This window comes from Solea solea, chromosome 4, assembly GCF_958295425.1.
Source record: "Solea solea chromosome 4, fSolSol10.1, whole genome shotgun sequence".
Taxonomy (NCBI): domain Eukaryota; kingdom Metazoa; phylum Chordata; class Actinopteri; order Pleuronectiformes; family Soleidae; genus Solea; species Solea solea.
This window is the reverse complement of record NC_081137.1, coordinates 1905524-1922113: the sequence shown is the minus strand read 5'-3', so window position 1 is coordinate 1922113 and position 16590 is coordinate 1905524. Positions and strand designations below refer to the sequence as shown.

At 39.0% G+C, this 16590-nt stretch overlaps 1 protein-coding gene across 7 annotated transcripts in view; it reads right to left on the bottom strand.

Annotated features, from left to right (window-relative positions):
* The window catches only part of clip2 (CAP-GLY domain containing linker protein 2), a 33878-nt gene that overhangs the window by 4780 nt on the left and 12508 nt on the right, over nucleotides 1-16590 (bottom strand). For 3 of the 7 annotated variants that reach the window (XR_009240078.1, XM_058627350.1, XM_058627351.1), the window contains exons 4-14: nucleotides 15149-15273; nucleotides 13434-13647; nucleotides 11293-11490; nucleotides 11062-11165; nucleotides 10089-10149; nucleotides 8735-8839; nucleotides 4718-5092; nucleotides 4042-4617; nucleotides 3620-3677; nucleotides 1859-1942; nucleotides 1612-1768 (exon numbers count right to left, since the gene is read on the bottom strand). Coding sequence is in view for 6 of the 7 variants with exons in the window: in XM_058627350.1 (XP_058483333.1) it covers nucleotides 1612-1768; nucleotides 1859-1942; nucleotides 3620-3677; nucleotides 4042-4617; nucleotides 4718-5092; nucleotides 8735-8839; nucleotides 10089-10149; nucleotides 11062-11165; nucleotides 11293-11490; nucleotides 13434-13647; nucleotides 15149-15273 (2057 nt within the window). In the remaining variant the exon portion in view is untranslated. Of the gene's footprint in view, nucleotides 1-1611; nucleotides 1769-1858; nucleotides 1943-3619; nucleotides 3678-4041; nucleotides 4618-4717; nucleotides 5093-6728; nucleotides 6780-8734; nucleotides 8840-10088; nucleotides 10150-11061; nucleotides 11166-11292; nucleotides 11491-13433; nucleotides 13648-15148; nucleotides 15274-16590 lie in introns of all 7 variants that reach the window. The other 4 variants (XM_058627352.1, XM_058627353.1, XM_058627354.1 and 1 more) reach the window with 2 other exon arrangements.

The following is a 16590-nucleotide window of genomic DNA, read 5'->3' as shown; positions in this document are numbered from 1 at the left end:
CCGTTAATCACTTTGACAGGAAGTAGCTGCACTTTGCGGAACAAACCAAGTTTTCCGGTTCAGATCCGTGTAGCGACGAGGTTTCTGCCTATGACAAACCAAACCTGGCGACGTTAAATAAAAACCGAGGTCGTTAATCAAAGCGCAGAGTTCAAACAGTAAAGTGTCTCCACGTCTCTGTCCAGAAGATCCAGATCCTTCTCCTTTACAAAGTCCAGACACGTTCACAGTCAGACAGTACATTTATAGCGAGTGCTGTATTAACTCACACCGCTCTAATTGTATTACATTACTGCTCGTCTCGCATTACACCATTACTCCATTATTGATGGTTATGATGTTGGTAAATGCTGCGAGCGAGCGAGGCACTAAAAATAAGTGCCTGTGGCCGGAGCCGAGTATTTTTGTGTGCATCATAAAAGCGGCAGACGCGTCGCACGCCAATAAAAGGATAAAACGTCCATTGAAAAATTCAGCAGACGTCTCACGTTGAGTTAGTGTGATTGCGTTTAAGTATTCGCTCGCTGCTGCTTTTTCAGGGTTTTTCAGAGCGGATTCTACGCAAAAACAAACAGCAAAGTCCAATTAAAGATGACCAAGTATTTCTAGAAATACAATTACAAGCAGGCTGTGATGTTTTAAGAAGATGCTTGCCACTTTATCATCGCATTTGACAGCATTTTCTGGCAGGAAACTGAGGTTTGTGTGGTTACGTAGAGCGTTTTTACCCCTCACACCAAAGTCCATAGAGAAAATCAGCGTTTTTAGCTCACAGAGACACAGAAGACTGATGATCCACTGTTGCATCGTTTGGTGAGTTTGTGCCACTGAGATAAACCTGAATAAAGAATTTCAAACACAGAAGTCACCAAATAACACATTTGAAGTTACTTACGGAGGGGTAGTGTTAGGCAGTAGTTCATTGACAACTCCTGTGTGCTGTGATGTAAATTAGTTTATTTTCTCTATGGGCTTTGGTGTGGGAGAGCAAACGGTTAAGAAAGCAACACAAACTTGTGTTTTTAGTGAAGAAAACACTGTCTAACATCAAGAAAAAGATGAAAAACATACTCTCAAGAAATAGTAGACTTAAGCTGGCATGGATATTATAAGATGAGCCTTTTCTTATGTGGTTAAAATGATGTGGTTTTTCCTCGTGTCTTCCCATTTAAACTGTTATTACTGGTTAAGCTGCTCTGCAACTATTTGCCGCACAACTGTATTTATTATTCTTTTCAGACTTTACAGCGGCTATTTGTCATGTTTTAACCGCAAAGCCAATTCCACTCATATGAGGCTTTAAATTAAAGTGGTGTAAGTCAGAAAAATTGGTTTTCCCTGAATCCTCATTAATATGTGGAGCTGAAACCACAACAAAAACAAGGAGAAAACATAGGCTTTTGTTCCCGATGCGGCCGTTGGCAACGCGAATGGCCAACAGAGGCTTTAACGAGATGAAACATTAGAAAATTAAAGACTGTGACTTAAACAATATTGTCCAGGTTGACAATGGAATCGATACGGCACTTGTGGTTTCCAAGAAACCGTCTATTCTCGAGTTATAATCGCTTTGAGATGAGGAAAAATCCATACGGCCCCGTGCCTCCGTACCTCTCTTTCTTCAGCAGGTCCTGGCTGATGCTCACCAGCTGCCCGGATGCATCATGGGACTTCCTGGTCATGGTCTCCAGCTCTGCCTCCACGCGCATCTTCTCCCTGGACAGGATGTCAGCTTTCTTCTCCCCGGCTCGAACTTTGCTCTCCAGAGCTGGCGAACGGAGAGAAAAACAACTTTTCAATCATTGTAATAATTCACTTGATGCTGCTCATGGTTTTTACTCCGGAAGACGACGTTTACCTCCCATCTGTGATTTGAGGGCTTCCACCTGCGAGGTGAGCGTCGAGACTTCTTTTTCCCTTTTCAACAACTTCTCCATCGTTTCTAAAGGAGGACGGAAAAAACAGAAACCAGCGTGAGGAATTATGAACTGAAGCAGGTTTGTACGTTGACCTCTGGACGCCTCCATGGGAGGTGTTCCAGACACGTCCTCCTGGAGGACACCTCGAGGCCGACTCAGGACACGCTGGAGGGATTAGATCTCTCGGCACACCTGGGAAGACCTTGGGATCCTTCCCCAGAAGAGCTTGTGGAAGTAGCAGGGGAGAGGACAGTCTGGGCTTCCTGCTGCCCCCGCGACCCAAACCCAGATAAGTGCTACATTGAGATCATCTCCATATATAAATTATACAAGCATTTGTGTGATTTTAGATCCATTTTGACCCATTTTTTTTTTAAAGTGAATCAGGCTAAGGGGTCGTCCACAGGAAGACGAGTTCAGGAGAATGTGAAAAATCTCGTTTGTTTGGTCTTTTTTGCTTTGCGTATCTTTTATTTTCTTTCCTTAGTCACCCTGGTTTGGTTCATTCCGTCTCGGGTTTGCTGACTGTATACACCGCAATGCATGATTATTTGAATAAAGCCTTAATTAAAAAGGTTTGGCACAAGTACGACAGCATTTAGAGTCGTCCTTTTTGTCAGAAGACATTTTATACGGAAAGCTTTTTAGGAAATGAAAAAGAAAATATGATCACACGGGAAAAGTTATGTTTCCGTGATGTCCTATATGTCATACTGTGTTGAAATTTGGGGAAACACTTATAAAACCAACTTTTACAACAATTAGAATAATAAATAAAGTTGGATATCAGTTTTTCATAGGATCTTTTATGTTAAATTCTTTAGACATTATGTATTTTCTAAATGAAATCTGACATCTTGAAATGTAAAATAATAGGAGCTTACAGTGCAAAAGTGAAAAGCTGGTATTATAATTTTAAGTACATTGTTTTTCATGATGTTGTAAATGAGAGGCAAAAATAAGCCACATGCTTCAGCCTGTTCCTTTTTCGGTTATTGGCATAATTGAGTTAAATGGTTTCACTTTATGTTTACTGTAACCGAAATAAAGATATTCATTCATTCATTCATTCATAAGAAGACCAATCATCTTCTCCAAATAGCTAAATAAAACATCCCTGACTTTTTTTTCCCAAGACCTTGACTTGATGTAGTTTCATACTTGTTTTATATTCCTCTCTTGTTGAGATTGTACCTGCTGTGTTAAGTTGAGAAGTTAATTTTAATAAAAGCATGAATGACGGAATTCATGAATAAAGGGATGCAGAATTCCCAGTAAATGATGTCTCACTGACGGAAACACTCTAAAAAACAAACATGTTTCACCAAGAGCACAACGAGAGTTGAAAAAGCATAAATGGCCTTCGAACCTTTATGAGAAGTTGATTTTACCTGTTTATTTTTTTCATTATTCAACTTGTTTATTTGTGTTAATTTTTACAGTATTTTCTTGTTTTGTTGTACTTTGTTTCAGCTGTTGTTGTTTTATAAAGTTGGATTGGATTGTATCGGATAGGATTTGCACTCTTTGCACTCTCAAGGTCTCCATGCAGACTCTACATTTCTACTATTTCTATTCTACTTTTACAAGACTTTAACACAAAATTCCAGACTTTTCAAGGTCTGGAAAACAGTGTTTTTAAGACTTTCAAGACTGGCTCAAGCACCCTGAAAATAGTTCAAACAAATAGACTTTAGTACCTTCGATATTTTGTTTCAGCTTCATCTTCTCCTCTGAAATTTCGTTGTCTTCTATGACCTGAAAACAGAGAAAATAAAAACACAAATCAATAATCAAAATTCATATAGTTTATTGGGGATCTAACAGCTGAAATTGAATGAATAAAAGGATGTTTTCATTCATTTATCATCACCTCCTCTTACATATATCGGTCTTCTACACTGGATATTGTAGCTGGGAGTTGGTTGTAATATCCAACTTCACCTCTAGATGCCACTAGATTCTTAGCAATAATGTCACGACAGACCCATCACATATTTAATTTAATACAAAGTGGATTTTCTGAAGTGAAATTGACTTAAAAAAACATTATATCACAAATGCAAAAGTGTTATATGATATATTTTACTCCAATCACGGCAGATTTAAAGCTTAGACTCACGTTTGCATCATGGGAAGTGTAGCGGTCGGCCTGGATGGCCTGGAGCTGGTTCGCCGTCACCCTCAGCTTCTCCTCCAGTTTCTGGATCTCCTCCTGACTCTCTGTGTGCGCGCTCTGCACAGCCTGGTAATCCGTCATCTTCTTCTCCGACAGCTCCAGTCTCTCCCTCAGGTGCTGCGCGCTGCGATCCCGCTCCACCTGCAGTTTCTCCATCTCCGCCAGCCTCTGCTCCGCCTTCTGGAGCTTCTCCGCCGCCTCCTCCAGGGCCTGCTTCCCACTCTGGGCCTCCACCTCAGTCCTCCAGGTGTGGTTGCCCTCGGCCAGTTGGTCTCTGGCCTCCTGGAGGCGGATGCAGAGGTCCTCGTGCTCCTTGGTCAGGATGGCGGCTTCGATCTTGTGCTTGGCCTTGAGATTCTCCACCTCCAGCTGGTGCTCCATCTTCAGGCTCTCCAGCGTGGCTCTCAGCTCCTGGCTGTCCTGCTCCTGGCCCTCAGGTGTGACGCGGTCACTCGTCAACGTGGCCTTCAACTCCTCCAGGGATCGCTGGTGGTCACTCACCAAAGTGTCAAATTTAGCCTGCAGAGGAAAATGAAAATGATCAGACTTCACTGTGACTAAAACGTTAAAAGAAGAAGTTCAAGAAAAGTCGGAAGACTAACGTCGGACATGCACGTACCTTCCAGGTGTCCATCATCTCCATGTTCTCCTTGTTGGCCTGCTGGACCTTCTGCTTCAGCTCACTGATCTCCTGGTTCTGTTTCTCCACCACGGCCTTCAGAGAGTCGACCTCCTGCCGGCTCGCTGCCAAGGCCGTCTCGTACTTCTCCTTTAACTCGCTGCTCTCCCTGAAGTGCACGCGGCCCGCCGACAGCAGCTGCTCGCGCAGGAGCAGCGTCTCCGGCTGAATGTCGGAGCCGGCGTTGTCGCCGGCCTTCAGCGAGCCGGCATCGCCGCCTCCGAGTTGGGCCTGGAGGTTCTTGACCTCGGCTCTTCTGAGGGTCAGCTCCTCCTCCAGCTGCATGATGCGACTCTGCTCCTCCACCGTGGTTTGCTGATGACACAGAAAAGCAACATCCGTCACTGCTGTCGACGCCTTTCCTCCACACAGAAACAAAAGACGTCGTCCTTCTCTAAAGAACGACCCTGTTCCTGTGGCAGGTGTCAGAACCTGCCACAGGAACGACACCGTTCGGAAGAGAAAGACAAACTGAAACGGGAAAAACCCTGAAGACGGTCGAGTGCATTCCAGTGAAATATACAAACAAAAAGACATTCAGTGTGTGGACAGTTGTTTCAAAGTCTGACTTCCTGTTCAACTCTGAAGATAAAACATGACACAAAGACTCAGTGAACACAAGGGAACATTTTCCCTACGTTTTCAAAAAAAAAATCAATGCAAAAATTTAACTTTTTTGTAACTTTGGTTTTTTAATCTTACATACTGTGTATATAGTATATGGTTCTTTGTAACATCAGAGCCATTAAAAGTTGCATTTTTTAATATCTATAACAACTATTCTATTAACTATTAACTATTAATGTTTTTATTCATATTGTTTACTTGTTTTCTTATGTTGCCGACCTGTATTAAGTACTTCAATGTTTTTAAGTATTTGGATGGAAACATACACCTCAAACACTGAGGCAATAATTTCTAACCAAATTTTGGAAGTTTACGGAACTTCAAGCAACAGGGGAAAACTCAAATTAATGCAAATTAAAAACAGTATTTGGATGAGTACATACACAAAAAACTTTACTTCCAAGCAATTCTATTTGAAAGTTAATTGAATTTCTAGTTATTTTGCTTTGGTTAAACTCAGAAACACAAGTTTAACTACCATTAAAACATTCAGAGTAATTAAATTAAATTAAATTAAATTAAGAGTTTAATCAGTGTATTCATGTACTCAGCATAATTAATTTAGATGAATTCCTCCTTTCTGTTTTAGTTTGAGTGCATTCTGCTTTTTATTATTATTATTATTATGTTATTATTACTTAACAACGTCATAAAGTTAAAGTTGTTTTCTGTAACTTGTATCTGGAATCAATATTGTGACTCAATGATATTAAAACAACAACATGAATGATTAATTAAGGCAATAAAGAGCAAAAATACTTTGAATTTAATCTTTTTGTTGATAAGAACAGATTGATTATTGCAGCTTAACGTGAATTCCAAATATCATCTCTGTTATTATTTTTGCACGAGCACAGAGTGAACATGTCAAAGTCTTTGTGTCATTTCCATCCAGAGTGAAAACGGGAGGGAGCCAAAGGATCAGGAAGACGAGAGGAGAGCAGCCAAAAAAACTCTGATCATTCTAGAAGCAGCCGAGCAGATGAAACACAGCGCACAGCAAACCTACACACACACACACACACACACGACTGCAGACGTCCTGCACGCACACACTCAGCAGACACAATCAGCATTTTCTTTTATAAAAAAACAGAGACAGAGATTAAGAACGAGGACCTGCTGCACAGATGTTAATTCCAACCATGTGGGGAAAAAACAATCCACCAGAGTCGACGTTCACATTCCAGCACAGGAGTAAAAGAGGTAAGAGGGTCTACACAGTATTTGAGGTTAATGTCTTTAACAGCAGAAGTCGATTTGAGGTAAAGAAGTGAAATCAAAGCCAGAACAAGATCAAATCAGTTTGGGTTTTTTTCTTCACCTTTGTTCTCTTACCCAACCTCAAGGCTGCTGCGTCATGAGTGATTCTCCCCTGTTGGCAGAAGCAGACCTTACTAACAAATGTGAACGCGGCATTCTCTTATCTGATTTGATGCCTGAAACCTGAACGTGACGATTATTGAAGAGTTTTCTTTCACTCTGAAGTTCAGGACTGTATGAAAAAGCGGTTTAAATGAAGTTCTCACTCTCCCACACCAAAGTCCATAGAGAAAATCAGCGTTTTTAGCACACGGGGGACACAGGAGCTGCTGGTCTACTGCTGCCTCTTGTGGTAAGTTTATGTCACTGAGGTCAATCTAAATGCAAAATATCAGACATCGAAGTTACCAAATAACACGTTTGAACTTACTGATGGAGGCAGCAGCGGATCAACAACCCCTGTGTGCTGTGATGTAAAATCAATGATTTTCTCTATGGAATTTGGTGTCGGAGAGCGAGTTGTTTACAAAGTGAGACAAAGTTAAGTTTCCAGTCGAAAAAGGATGATTAACGGCAAAATAAAGCAGTGAACATTTTCTTCTGATATCGTAGCCTTAAGCAGGCTAAGAGGAGTCTTATGCCAAGTCACTAAAATCAGTTTTTCCTTATTTTTTAAAAGAGTAAAATATCTCATTTTTTTTCTTTTTTCTTCTATATCACACTAACTTTCTACTGTGTTTGAAATGTGATATCCTGTAAAGTGCAGCTGGCAACTGATCCAAAGGGCAACCTTTACGAATAGAAAAACAACAAACAAAAAACCAGCTCCTGCAACAGAAGATGTGAAAAGCTTGAAGCAGCTGAGAGCCACGGACGACGACAACGACAACAACAGTGTTTCCTTTCAAAAAGGTGAGTGTTTGCGGTGAAGCTGTGGTTCGACAGTGAGGAGCAACACAAATGTGATGTCAGCCACAATGATTATGATTAAAACATCTCTATCATGATAAATGTGTCTTAAAAATATTTTTTTCATTATATATAGTATATTACAGCTGATATCTAACTTTACAAATTTTGCATTTTGGATACAACCAAACATTTTGTATTAAGCAGTAATTTGGCCTTAAATTTTCGTTAAACTGAAGTATTTTAAACATATTTAAAATGAATTGTGGTACAAAAAAACAGTTTTTATTTCATATATAATATAATAGCTGCATTGATATACTTATACTAAGGGAGAGAGAAAGCAAAATGATAATGTTACGGAAACTTTTAATTCAACTTTCAAAGATTTCTAACCCTTTTATTGAAGAGATTTTCTAGTTATACTACTTTTGGAGCAAGTTAAATGTGGTTTATCGGGGGAAGTTTAAAACCCCACAGTAAAAACTAAACATTTTGTTCAAATACCATTACATTTTTTTTTTGCATATTTTCATGGAAAATATAAAAATGTAATTAAACAATAAAAGAAATGTATCTATTTGTTTTAATGTAATCAATATTATACTATATAATACTGATGTTTCCCTTCTATTTTATGTACATTTTGCTTAAAATAATCATTTAACAATGCCATAAAGGTAATAAAATGACTTAAATGTACCTCTGTGTGTTCTATAATCTATTACAGAAATGAATGAATGAGTGAGATTTGTTGATTGAATGAAAATAAATAAATACAGAATAATAATCCAGTCTTAAATTGTCATTAAACTGTAGGATTTTACGTTAAAAGTATTTAATCTACTATTCTGCATCTGATCTGTGGAGCTCCCCAATGCCTAGGCCTGCTTTTATTTTCTATTTACTGCGTTATGTCATCATACATGAATATTATCCATAATCTACATTTAATCTGTAGTTTATATACTTATTGAAATATTTATTTATTTGTAATGTGTATTGGTGGTTAGCACAACTTTAACCTGTGCGCCTCGTTAGCTTTGCTACCGTCAACAAAGAAGCAAACAGGTGCAGAAGCTCACAGGACAAGCTGCCACAGGCAAAAACAAAAGGGCTCGTGCTTTTTCATTTGTTTTTGTTTCGTTTTTTGTTTACCCTCCTCCTCTCTAAGTCTTTCTGAAGCACCTCTGCTCTCGACTTTTCGAGGAGCAGGTTCCGCTCAAGCTGACGAATATGGGCATGTTCCATTTTCGTCTGTGTCTACAAAGAGAGAAAGAGAGAGAGAGAGAGAAAGACAAAGAAGACATAAAAAGGACTCAAAGGGAAAGAGAGCCACGAGGATCGCAGGAGGGAAACGATGGAGAGCAGAACAACTGTGGACAGACGATGAAAGGAGCAGATCAGTGGACAGGCAGTCCCAGCTCATCACAGGACTATAAAGATTTGACGAGAAAGAGGCTTTAGATTTAATCCAGACCAGATTTTCAGACTCAGGCTTGAAGAGATGGTACATTTAACTAATTCAATATTTATAAAAGCACCAAAAGGGCCTGCCCAAGCCTTTATGGGGCCCTGAACAGAATTTAATCTGAGGCCCCCTCCCACCATGTCAGACTAGCCTGTGTGTGACAATTATTGACACAAATATAAAGCGATAAATTGCAGTTGGGTTATTTAACCTTAGAGGGCAGTAAAATCACAAAATTGGCCCTAGGTGTGGTGATATTCAACTTGAATTAAACAACAAAATAAAACCAAATACATTTAGATAAACACTATTTAGATATCTAATATCTAGTTATCTTTAATATGTTGAAATATTTTTTTTCTCCACACACACTATTGGAGACCCTCCCTTAGTTCTCAAAAATGCTAAGTTTTTATAAATCTAAATCTTATACTTTATTAATCCCGTTAGGGAAATTATTTATCTGCATTTGACCCATCCTAGAAATAAGAGCACTGGGCAGCACCTAGGGAGCAATGGGGGTTGGGTACCACAGCCCTTTTGACCTGGTGGGGACTTGAACCAGCAACCCTCCAGTTACAAATCAAGTTCCCGTTCCACTTGGCCACGGGCAGTCTTAGGTGTAAAAAATATCGCAGTCATGTGAAAACCCCACAGTGCACGTTTACTGAAATCAGCTATATATTTGCATACTTCTTTCAAATGTTTGATTTGTGTTCGCGGGTGAAAGCCGCTGCTCTCCTTTTCCACAATGTTTTTCAGATTTGCTGTGGTGAGCAGGAAAGACGCTGTCAATCAATTGTTTTTGGGTTCAGAAGAGATGGTTCTCACAACAATCAGCTGATCTGCACGTTTAAACCCCTTCATTCTCTCTTTGTCCTGATCTCCATTCATGCTGACGGAGCTGTCTGTGTCGTACAGCATGAGAAAAATCGACTTAAAATGCTAGATATTAGAGGAAACACTTAAAATTAATATAACAAAACTCATATGTTTGGTTATTGATTGTGTCCAGGTGATAGAAATGATACTGGTCAATACCTCCAGGTCTCCCTTAGTGATGCACTCCTCCTCCACTCTGAACTGCAGATCCTCCACTTTTCTGTGAAGAAAAGTTATATCGCAGAGAATTTATGAAAAAGAACGGCACGTTTTGTTGAATTTTTCCATGATTTACCTCACATTTTTTGGTAGAAATCCCGTTAAACATGAAAATTATCAACATCAGACATTAATGTAGATTAATGTACATTGGTGAATTTGTTGTTCTAACTTCAGTGTGTTTGAAGAAAATATGCTTTATACAAATAGTTTTTGTCATTTACTGACACAACTAAAATATTGCTAATGCTTGTTATCACTTGTTATCAGGGAAAGGATAACTGCAAATGTTTATTTGTGACCAATATTGCAATGCTTTACCGGACAACATCATCAAATTATTAACAACTGTTCTCTAAGGCAAGGATTTAAAAGTCAAAGATATTTGTTAATCAACATGTTTGTAATAAATTGTTTAAAATGTTCATTACAAACAATCAAAAACAGATAAATAAAATTAAGTGCAGTCTTTGCGATTTGCTAATCACATGAATAAATCTGAATTTTAGAAAAATTAGCCCGTTTTAGCTACTGAGTCAATGCTACGGAGACTTGCTATGTGAAAGTGACGAGTCAGGTTCAACTTCAGTAAGTTAACACGCTAACTTCAGTGGAAGAAATAGAGGCTCCACGCTGTCATTGTTTTCTACCACTAAAGATAATTTTAATGAGTAAATAAAGGAATGGAATTTGAGTCTAAACTCACAATGTTCCTGCTAGCTCTTAATGCTAACAATGGCAATGTCATGCTAGCAAAACGTACATGACACACACCTCTAAATTTTGACATAGGACACTTTTTAAACTTTTAACAAGGTAACCAAGTTTGAAATCTTAAATAACACCTCATTAAATATGATTTAATTTGATTTCTTTCAGTCAATGTTGTCACAGGTAGCATAGGTGACGTTACCGTTTCTCTTCTTCGAGCTGATTGGCCAGTTCCAGCTTGTCTTTCTGTGTGCTGGCCAACATGGCTTTGACTTGCTGGAGTGTGCTCTCATTCTCTGTCACATACTGTGGAGAACAAAAAGGAGAAAAGTGCTTCAGAAAAATAAAACTCTACTTTAAGGTTTTCATGTCTTTAAACAACCTGCTGCTGTTTATGGCACTGGAATTGTTGACCAGGTTATCTGTTGCGTACCTGGACGTGCTGCGTCTTGAGGACGCTCATCTCCTTCTCCACCTCGCAGATGTGGCTGTTGGCCTTGGCCACCTCGGCGCGCTCCAGGTCCCTCTCGGCCAGCAGCTGCTCGATGTGCTGCTGCTTCTCCTTCAGCGCCTCCTGCAGCGCCGTGGTGCCGGAGATCTTCCGGGCATAACGCGACGACGTCTCCGTCAGCTGGAAAAAACAGCAAGAAAAGGACAAATGAAGAAAAAAAATCCAAGAGGAAGTCGGTTTTAAATCTAGAATTAAATAAGATAGAACTATTTGACAAAAATCTGAGGTCATACCATCAAGATCTCATCGTTTTTGTAAATGATACAATTATTTTTCGGAGTATTTTTAATTTGACTTTTTAACAGAACCTAACTTCTGTAACCAAATCTTAAAATTTCTTTTTAATAGTAAATTATGATTAATCTCATGCAAAGTGCTTATTGTGTATTTTGTGAATGATTTATTACATTAATAAGACCAGCATCACATTTAAAGTTAAAGTTGAAGTATTGTATTTGACCACCAGAGGGTGCTCTTTGAAAGGCTTTCTTTCTTCAGTGTATGTCAGTAGTTTTGGTATAAACAGAAAAATACTTAACTTTTTATATATTTATTAATTTCTTTTAGTTCTTATTATTGCAAATAATGCTTGTTTGTTATATTTTAAGAACATTTTGCCTTTTGAGTTTTAAGGGCATCTCAGACATATATTAATAAAACATATTAACAAAAACAATAATAAACAAAAAGAAAAAATAACAAAAACACAGAGAAATGAAAAAAAACAAATGATGATAAATCTGTTAAATATACATTTAAGGATAAAATTCCACTTTTTTAACTGCCTAATGTCACTCGTTCATGATGAACCTTTATACTCATATTTTCTGAAACTCAAATGTGCTGAACAGACACATTAACATCGTCTAAAAGCATGTATATGTATGTTGAATGTTTAAGATGAGAGCTGTGAACTGAGAGGACAAAAAATTACGGAAAAATAGAGTGGATTTTGAAGAAACAAGCTTAAATGCTTGCGATATCAAATACAAAAACTGGCTTTTATGTAAAAAAAACTAACTTTATATGAAAAATAAAGAGCACAGAGTCTCAAAGTTCTTGCTGCAGGTCTGTGATCTCGGAGTGCCTGTTTTTCTGCGGATTTTCTGCCTCATAACTCACGGAGCTTTATCTTCCAGCTGCGTCCATTGCTGCTGCCAACAATTAAGGAAAGTAAAGGGGAGTTTCTTTTTAGATCGGCACGCCACGACAATCGATGCGAGGGGAAAATCTTGATGTGCCGCTCGTGTGAGTTTGTTGGCAGCAGATTCTGAGGGCGTTAAAGTCTTAAAGACACAGTTGCAGCTGCAGAAGAATCTTTTTTCTGCTGCAGCTTCAGAAAAGTACAAAGTCAGACCTGTTTTTATATCACAAGGAAGCTGTTATTTTACTTAAAGAATTATAATAATCATGTCAAAATGTATATTTATACAGTAACAAAACAGTTTGGCAATTTAGTTTGGGGTCAGTATGTCAAATTTGTAAAAAAACAACAACATTTTATCTGTGTGTGAAATTGTGTTTATTTTCTTGCCTATGTTTGATTTTATGACCTTTAAATGTATGTAAGGCGCTTTAATTCACATTTAAGAAGCTGGAAAATCAGAAAACTTGATTCAAACTATTTTTTCAAAATAGTCAATAAATAACCGACTATTCGTTGCAGCTCTAATTTCTTAGTTATCTTACTTGAGATATTGTGGAAATACAGTTTGCTTACTCACCTTCAAATGGAATCTTTTTTTGTTTTTGTTTTTTTATGTGTAATGTAAATTCACTTTCTTGCAAAGAGTCAGAGGAGAACATTAACACCACTGTCATGTCTGTGTCACAATCACAAGTCTACAATCAGGATTAAAAAAATATGCCGTCGTCTTTGTCCAAAATAGGACAAAAATGGCTCTTTTACAGTCACTTTAATGCCAGAATATCGTCCAAACCAGACGTGACCACACCACACGTGACAGTGTTGCCATATTTGTCCTCAGACTCTGCACGAAAGCGCCAGTTTGAGCTCAAACTGCCGACCGAACGACAGTGTACTTTAAATGCAGCTGTCTTACCAGTCCAGCTCGGCTCGGCCGTCCGCCAACAGAGGACGCCACCGAGCTGACTGAACTGATGGAGGAGCTGCTGGGGCTGTGGGCCAGAGACGACACGCCCATGGCCATGCGCTTGCTCTTCTTGGCCTTGGCTGGGCTGGTGGACGGGAAGCCGATGCGGATCACCTTGTGGATCGGAGCGAAGAGGCCGAATTTTTGAAGACACTGGAAATATCTGTGTGGGGGGAAAGAGAAGAAGAGGAACCAATGGGGAAACAGATTTTAGCCCCTTCGTCAAAGTCTACAATATCTTCATCATCTGACTGGAAAACTAAAGTTTGTAAAACAACTGAACCAAATTCCATTGAGAAAACCAGCGTTTTTAGCTCATGGGGACACAAGAGCAGCTCGTCTCCTGCTGCCTCATTTGGACAATTTGTGTCACACGGGTGAATCCGAACAAAGGAATCCAAACACCGAATTGAAAACAATCATACGGTTGAACTTCCTGATTGAGCCAGAAGTGGATTAAAACTACCGTGTGCCATTATGTAAAATCGTTGATTTTTTCTATGGAATTTGGTGTGGGAGAGTGGGCAGATTACAAGGTACCACAAACTTCATGTTTCCTGTCAGAACATACTAAACTATCCCTTTAAAGTTATTTATGAGGTACTTATGCTCATATTTCTAAATGTGGAACAGGAAAAAAACACGATTATGGTCCAAAATGTTACAGTATTTCACAAAAAATGTGTTATGGGTCTCTAAAATCATCCATAAAACCTTTAGATAATAATAAAAATGTGTTTTTACAACATGCACAAAAAAGCAGAGGTAAAACTGTTGCACTTTTATAGTTTTTTATATCACCTGAAACCTTAGTGCATTTGAAGTGAGAGACATTAAGTGTGAGCTTGCAGTGTTTCAGCCATTTTTAACGGTTTTCCTTCACTCGTGGGAAAGAAGCGTGTGTGGAAAACTGGATAAATAATGATAAGTGTGATGATCTAAAACAGGCACAACCAGCAGCAGCAGTCGTGCAAAAGCATCTTCAGAAACTGGAGGAACAGTTAATGTGATTTCATGGACGAACAAATGAAAGGACTGATTTCACTCTATGGGGGAAAAAAAGCATAGGAATCTGGGAACTTGAAGCCGTTAAAACGTAATAAAAAAGAAACAGGATTTCCGTATAACCGTATTTTTTGGACATAATTTGAACTCAAGCTATTTGTTTTTGCAAATAATAGGTGGTGATGTCAGCTATTGTCATGGAAAACTAATTAAATAAAATAAAAATCAGCCACAATTACGCTGGTGGTCAGGCAACCCATGCTGCTTTGAGTGTGTGTTTCTGTTTTTAACATGTTCAACTGTAGCATTTGACTAGCACTAGCATGCTAATGCATCACAGTTTATTTAGAATTAGCATTGGAACAAGGTGAACGTGTTTTCAACAGATTAAGTAACGTAAAAACAAAGAGAGAAATGCGGCTTTGCTAATCTTTCATTTTAAAAAACAACGCAGAGTCAGAAAATGTTTGAACCAGCTAGCTACAACAAAGTGTTAATGCTAAGTTATTGTATTTTTCGTTTATGGTTTTGTCTCTGCTTGTGAAATTAGGTAGATAGCATTAGCTTGCGAGCACCCTCCTCTAATCTCCTTAGCTGTTGATTATCTAACCAGCTAAACACTGTGTGTGTATTTTAAATGATAAATCAGACGCGTGTACCTTGTTCCAGCCACTGCTCCGTCGTTCTTCCCCAGAGGCTCGTCCAGCTCCACTCCACACCATTCGCCTTTGGCAAAGTCCGTCTCGCCCATGTAGCGGATGACGCCCATCTTTGAGCCTCCGACCTGGCGTCAAATAAGAAGAATAAATTGCTTTTTAATGTCTTTTGATGTGGCTCCAAGATTAAGCAGCTTCCATGCTGAGAATATCAACATTTGAGGAGGATGCTAATGATCCTGATGTCATGTTTTTATAATTATGTCCTCTCACTTAAAACCAGAGGTTTTATTTTGTAAGTGTGGTTGTTCCTCTGTACCAAATTCCATCCAGAAAATCAACGATTTTACATCACGGCACACAGGAGCTGTTGATCCACTGCTGCCTCCATCACTTAAGTTCAAATATGTTATTTTGCGATTCTTCTGTGTTTGAAATCCCTCTTTACGATTTACCTCGGTGACACAAATTAACCAAACGAGGCAGCAGAAGACCAGCCGCTCCTATGTCCCCGTGAGATAAAAACGCCAATATTCTCTATGGAGTTTGTCCAAGGTTGCAGTGGACACACTCTAAAAATATCGTGGATTTATATAGGTGTAGATATTCATGTCATGTCAAAACCACACACAACCACCCTCCTGAAACCTGAGGTTCTGTATGTAAAATATACATTCAAGGGTGTGTGGGTCACTTTGTGAGCTTTCTGTCGCCTGATTAATATTCCTCTCCTGCAACTGACTCGTCCCTCACTCAGGCCACAGAGGCCAAAGAGGACGACACAGCAGGGAACGCTGTCGTGTCACCAAACTGCAAACTGCGACGGTTTAGTCTGACGGCACAAACGTGTCATGTTCTCCGTGACTCAGTGTCTAAATACCAGCAGCGCTGTTATTACCCATCTCATCTAATTGATTTATCAAAACAGCTCCATGAGAGTTTCACACCGTGTCCCAAGCTTTAACCTCGGAGTTACTCTGTCTCTGTTTGAAAACACTGCGGTGAATATTAACGCGATAAAGTATTTACTCTTATTTTGTCGTGAAATACATTTGTAACAGCATCAAGTGATTTAATTGAAAGCATCAGAGGTGCATTTACGCATGTAGACATGGTCCAGTTCAAACTGAGCATCAGAATAAGCAGGAAAAGTGATTAAAGTGACCACCACCAAATCAAATGAAATTATTTCTATCTTAGACCAGATGTCATTAAAAACATAAATAAACATAATCTCCCTCCAAAGTCAAAACTATGTAACATTGGTTAAGGCAGACAAATCCCTATTGGTCTCAGAATACGCTAAATTTCAGGTTTTTAACCAATAACGAAGGCTGTGTCCATAGAGCATACATGAAAATGTATGCGTATTCTTCTAGTTTGCCAAATGAAGACAACCGCAAAGTAAGAATATGTAGAATAGCCACCAGGGGGCGACAGCAATG